This window comes from Lottia gigantea (assembly GCF_000327385.1).
Source record: "Lottia gigantea unplaced genomic scaffold LOTGIsca_69, whole genome shotgun sequence".
NCBI lineage: Eukaryota > Metazoa > Mollusca > Gastropoda > Lottiidae > Lottia > Lottia gigantea.
This window is the reverse complement of record NW_008710347.1, coordinates 784,753-791,561: the sequence shown is the minus strand read 5'-3', so window position 1 is coordinate 791,561 and position 6,809 is coordinate 784,753. Positions and strand designations below refer to the sequence as shown.

General features: G+C 31.1%; 1 protein-coding gene across 1 annotated transcript in view; it reads left to right on the top strand.

Moving 5' to 3' along the window:
- Window positions 1–5,633, top strand: part of LOTGIDRAFT_167788 (hypothetical protein) — a gene marked incomplete at both ends in the record, with an annotated part of 8,172 nt that extends 2,539 nt beyond the window's left edge. The window contains one exon of the mRNA XM_009065292.1: window positions 5,015–5,633. Coding sequence (XP_009063540.1) covers window positions 5,015–5,633 — 619 coding nt within the window. The remainder of the gene's footprint in view (window positions 1–5,014) is intronic.
- Window positions 5,634–6,809: the final 1,176 nt, after the last annotated feature.

Here is a 6,809-nt window from a genome sequence, read left to right as displayed (position 1 = left end):
TTACATTAGTTTCTCCAGCAATGAGAATAAGATAAAGATTAGTTCCTCCAGCAATGAGAATAAGATTAGTTCTTCTAGCAATAAGAATAAGATTAAGATTAGTTCCTCCAGCAATGAGAATAAGATTAATTCATCCTGTAATGAGAATATAGTTCCTCCAGCAATAAGAATAAGATTAAGATTAGTTCCTTCAGCAATGAGAATAAGATTAGTTCCTCCAGCAATAAGAATAAGATTAATTCCTCCACCAATGAGAATATAGTTCTTCCACCAATGAGAATAAGATTAGTTCCTACAGTAATGGGAATATAATTCCTCCAGCAATGAGAATAAGGTTCCTCCAGCAATGAGAATAAGATTAGTTCCTCTGGCAATGAGAACATAGTTCCTACACCAATGAGAATATAGTCCTTCTACCAATGATAATATAGTTCTTCCAGCAATGAGAATTGAATTGGTTCCTCCAACAATGGGAAAATAGTTCCTTCATGGATGAGAATATACTTCCTCAAGCAATGAGAATAAGATTTGTTCCTCAAGCCATGAGAATAGGATTAGTTCCTCCAGCAATGAGAATAAGATTAATTCATCCTGTAATGAGAATATAGTTCCTCCAGCAATGTGAATAAGATTAGTTCCACCAGCAATGAGAATATAGTTCCTCCAGCAATGAGAATAAGATTAATTCATCCTGTAATGAGAATATAGTTTCTCCAGCAATGAGAATAAGATTAGTTCCACCAGCAATGAGAATATAGTTCCTCCAGCAATGAGAATAAGATTAATTCATCCTGCAATGACAATATAGTTCCTCCAGCAATGAGAATAAGATTAATTCATCCTGTAATGAGAATATAGTTCCTCCAGCAATGAGAATAAGATTAGTTCCACCAGCAATTAGAATATAGTATCTCCAGCAATGAGAATAAGATTAAGATTAGTTCCTCCAGCAATGAGAATAAGAGTAGTTCTTCTAGCAATGAGAATAAGATTAGTTCCTCCAGCATTGAGAATAAGATTAGTTTATCCAGCAATGAGAATAAGATTAAATGAGAAAAAGACAAGTTCCTCTAGCAAATTAGCTGACAATTGACAATTAGCTCATAATTGCAATTATCAAAAAAAAAAAAAAAAGCAAGTAAATTCTACTTCCCATCTATCAACACTGATGAAGTATTAAATCAAGAGAATTGTTCTGTTATTTAATCTAAGAGTATTGAAATCAGATTGGAATTTATCATAATATCCAGGTGGTAGGTAATTGATTTGTACGAATGGATTCTGATATTGAGTAGAAATGGTAGTTAATAGGATATTAGGTAAGAAGGTGGTCTGGTACTACATAGTGTAAAATACTATTAGTGAACCGTAATGTAAGGAAGTATAATGGACTAACCCTACTAATCATGTAAAACCATCACACCTTTTATCCTTTCATTTATATATTATAACTTATACTACACTGAGTTATACATGTTATATATTGACATAGAACTATTTATTTTATATTAATTGGATATTATTGAACTATCATCTTTATGCTGATAGGACAGTTTTATGATAGTTCTGTGTTAGTTTGGAAACATGTTTTTTTAATTGACTGGAAATTCATTGATTAGTTTGGAAATTATATTAGTTGGGAAACTTTTATTTTTAATGTGATTATTACTAATGACATAAGTGTTTTATGAAAATTTGAAATGAATTATGTACTTTAGAAGGATATAAGGATTATCTGAATATTAGGATATCTGAATAACAAAGGATTATTAAAAAAGATAGGCTGAAATTCAAGATATCTTCATGAGGTAAGATAATCTTAAATTGTTTTATATTGACTATCAGTGATATTGATATGACTTTATTATTTGCCAGCAGTGTCTGAAAAAAGCTTATGAAATAATCTAGGCTGATTCCTATTGTTTTATCACATTGCAGGAAAAAAAAATCACCTGAGGTTTATAAGGTTGGGATCAAATTCAACTTTTTACTTTTATTTGGAGTAAAAAGAAATATGAGACAAATAGCTGACAAAAACCTTTACCAAGGATACAATGGTGTAATCATTCACTTTACCTTGTGAATAAACTAAAGCCACCTGTGTCCCTTTTAAGATTCAAAATCTGATGCTAGATGTAATTATCAGATCCAAACCGATTGACATGATTTGATAAATTTGATGACATCACAAATCCTTATAAGAAAGGAACTTGCTTGATACTTAAAAAAGCCATTTTTTGGGGTGGGGGACTTTTACAAAGTCGTTAACAAGCTGCAAAAGTGAAGAATAAGGATTGGCATTTCCTGTAATTCTAGTAAAAAGCCTAATGGTATAGATATTTGGTAAGTAATTAGGTAGTAACATGATTTGAAGAAAAGAATAATTGAAAACTATAGTCTATATCAGATAATCTTGCCAAACTTATTAGACTCTTGACTCTAAGTTAAAATGTAAACATTCTTATTGAAATAGATTTTAATTGAAACTAATTTTGTTGTTTGTTACTTAGTTATCATTGAATCTTAAGAACAAAACAGGCACATAATTGGGTGGGTTTTAAATCCCAACCACCTTATCAACCCCACTGCCTGGAATGATAATAAAAATTTGTGCTAAAATTGTTATTATTTGTTTTAAGAATCACAGATTTTCAATTTGGCGGAATTTATGGTAAATTTATGGAATCATATTTTTAAAAAAGAAACAAAACAAATAACTATTTATTTTCCTGCACTAAGATAGTCTGATTCAACGCATAATGCATTTAAAACCCACCCCAAAATAATCCATCAGAGACACTTTTACAAGACAAATAGCGAGCTATATTAATGCTAACTGTGCTCTGAAATATAGACCAAGGCTATGTAAAATAGTCCAGAAAACTTGCTGAATCTTATGTAGTTTCCAGTAGCTATTGTTGTCAGGAACAAAAAAAACAACAGAAATAATAAGTAAAGAAGTAGTTTAGTGCAGTCTTGGAAATCCACTGGGTTTAATTAGATTTTCTGTAACAGCAAAATCTGTAGAAGGATAACTATCAGTGACTGTATAAAGTTCAGCAAGTTTCAGACTGTATAATTTCGTGTCTATTATTGAAGGTTTGATACGTTATAATATGACATATCTAATCCTAACAGAGTATTCAAATTTGAATTTTATCAAGAGAACAATCAGTGAATGTTATTATTCCTGATAATATTGTTTCATGATGGAATCGATATGGAATCGGTCAGTTCTGTTTTTTCAGTCTCAATAACAGGGCATTGTGTTTTAAATATAAATATCTCAGTTCAAGACAAATAATTATAGACAATCTTCCCCTATATCTTTCACGTTTCATATCAAATTTTCTGTCTACCAAAATATTATTTCAGAAAAAATTATAAGATATCGTAGAATTTTGTCTTCAACTCAAAAAGTTTTCTATGTAGGAATCTATTTCTTAATTTTTTCAAGTTGAATTATCTGTCAATCATCTGCAAATTGTGATAAACCTTTAAAAACTACTGCAGCAAGTACAAAAAAATCCATTACATTTAAACACTTGTTTGCACAAACATTTGAAATTTGTACAATTTAAATTTACCAAAGATGAAGAATTACAAGAAGTTTGAATTTTTTTGTAACAGCATATTATCTTTCATCCATGGGTATTTTAAATGTTGTCAAGTTTTCATGAACAGTATTTTCCATTTCATCGCTTTAACTCAAGTGTTAAGGAACAGCATTTCCATTGGTTTGCTTCAATTGTTTAGGAACTGAATTTCATTTTCATTGCTTTGACTCAATTGTTTAAGAACAGCATTTCCTTTCCATTGCTTTGACTCAATTGTTTAGGAACAGCATTTTCCATTTTCATTGCTTTGACTCAATTGTTTAGGAACAGCATTTCATTTCCATTGCTTTGACTCAATTGTTTAGGAACAGCATTTCATTTCCATTGGTTTGCTTCAATTGTTTAGGAACTGAATTTCATTTTAATTGCTTTGACTCAAGTGTTTTGGAACAGCATTCATTGATTCAATAAAATAAAATTTAAGATACATTATTGACTTTGAATCAAGGGTCCTTTTTGGCAATAATCTTTAAAAGACTTTCCGTACCCACATTACAGAAAGATGGAGTGAAAATACTGATATGCTACTTGATAAGGTTAATGTAACCTCATGTATCAAATTGTAATTGAGCTATCTTACAGATTGTACAGAAATTAGTTAGTTTTTAACTATCAAAAGTGATAAATCACTTATTTTTTGTCTAACAATAATTTATGTTCTTTAAAAGATGTACAGCACAATGGATCTTTTAAAAAAGAGTCAAAATAAGTGTTAGTTAATGTGTATTTGTACTTGAAATCACTTTACAATGAAAATAGAATTGGAACTTGGAGAGGTTTCAAAGTGAGAAACATAAATTCTTATGTAGATCTAAAATTTGATGGTTATTTAATGCCACAAAGAGCTAAATTAAGTAGAAACTATTCTCTGATGAATCTCTGAAAGTCGATTTAAATTGAGAAATTCAACAGATGATGGGCATCAAGTGTTCTGAATAAAAAAGAAAAAACACTTTGTTCCACCTTAATGTACTGTAATGTACTGGGAAATACATTATACCTATCACATTCATATGTATTATGTCTTATGTCAAATAAAAACTACTAATACTAATGCATTGACAGAGTGTATTTTAATTTGCTTTTTTGTGCCCTGATTTGTCCAATTTTCTTATTCAGCAGACTTTGTGAAGCTCCTAGCAGCTCCTAGCAGACATGATAAAAATCTTACTGTACCATTGGGAATTTTTCATAGAATGTTATAATCCTGCCAGACAATGTGAAGATCTTACATGGCAATGTAAAGATCCTACCATACAGACAATATAAACTTCTACCAGACAATAGGAGACTCCTGCCAGACAATCCTAGGATCCTACAGAGAACAAACATGTAAATATAGTGATCATATCAGATATTGTGAAGCTTTTATCACTACAATGTAAAACTGCTTTCAGAGAGTTAAAAGTTACCATAAGAGCTCTGTGTATCATTCGAAACAAAACAATGATAAAAACTCCCATATGTTCTACCAGATATTTTGAAGCTCTAGTAGAACAGAGCTGCTTGATCAGAAATTTTGAAGCTCCAAGTAAAAGACAGAGCTGCTCTACCAGAAAGTTTTTAGCTCCAATAAGGCAGAGATGCATTGATAAACATTGTGGAGTTACAACAGGGCAGAGCTCCCATACCAGACATTTTCGAGATTTAACAGGAAAGAGCTGCTCTACAAAACATTGTAGAGCTCCAACAGAACAGAGCTGTTCTACCAAACATTATAGAGCTCCAACAGAGCAGAGCTGTTCTACCAAACATAGAGTTCCAACAGAACAGAGCTGTTCTACCAAACATTATAGAGTTCCAACAGAACAGAGCTGTTCTACCAAACATTATAGAGCCTCAACAGAACAGAGCTGTTCTACCAAACATTATAGAGCTCAAACAGAACAAAGCTGTTCTACCAAACATTATATCGCTCCAACAGAACAGAGCTGTTCTACCATACATTATAGAGCTCCTACAGAACAGGGCTGTTCTACCAAACATTGTGCTTTACCAGGCACTGTGGAGCTCTGACTAGACGTAGCTGCTCAGCTGATCTTTTCAAGAATTGTGGAGCTCTGACAAGACAGAGAAAGAATAAAGAAGTAGTATTTCTAAAAAGATAGTATTTGATATAGTTTTATATAATTTTTATAGAAATTTCTGCCAAAAAGGCCCTAGAGCATTGAATGTTCAGGTCTGTATATGTATATTGATAATATATATTCTGTAGGTAATATAATCATATCTATATAGTTATATATAATATTATGTATGTTTATTATATAAATAAACAACATGATTATTATAGAAACATGGTAAATTCCTACTGTGTATTTATACTGACATTTATTGACTAGATACATTTCTTCTACTTTTATTACTGTTAAATATATACCTTCGTTAGTCACATTCCACACAATCATGTCTACTGTTCATTATTAGTAGGAATATTAGTAATATACTAATTACCTACTGCTGAAATCTATAAATGGTAGACCAGCTAAGAACTGAAAAACAATTCTTGAATTTTTTTTTTATTATTAGACTCTTAATGCTGGGGCCACACAAGAATGTTTTGCAGCTGAATCAAATCTCTGCGTGCACCAATTTGAAAAGATTATTGCTCTGCCCACAAGATTTTGAACATCAAACCAATTTGATATTTGTCACTGATTATTTCATGTCGGCAATTTTTTTCTTCATGTACCTGCACTCACGACAAGACAAGACTCCAGAGAACATCATCATTCAATTAGATTCATTTTTATTTAAATCACATGATCATCACATTATCATCACATGAACAAAGCTGAAAATGATCGACAGAGATTTTCTTTCATTTCTTTTGCACACAGTGGGTAGCAGAAACTCTTGACAAGACTCTATTATGCGTCAAAAACTGTTTGTGTGCCCCCAGCATAAGACATCCTCAAAGGAAATGTTTAGCTGAAGTTTTAAAGGGTCAATTTACATATTTCTTAATGTATTAGTACATATTGTAAAATATATTTGTGAGGGTGTCTAAGTTGGTATTTAAACTTGTTTTGTTGACTGTTAAAAGGTTAAAAATGTTTTGACCATCTAGATTGGGGTAAAAGTATTTAAATAATCCCCATGTTACAAGTTATTATTTAAATATTAGAGGTTAAATAGCCTAACTTTTAGTTTCTTACTAACTATTTTGTATGTAGATCTACACCATTGTAT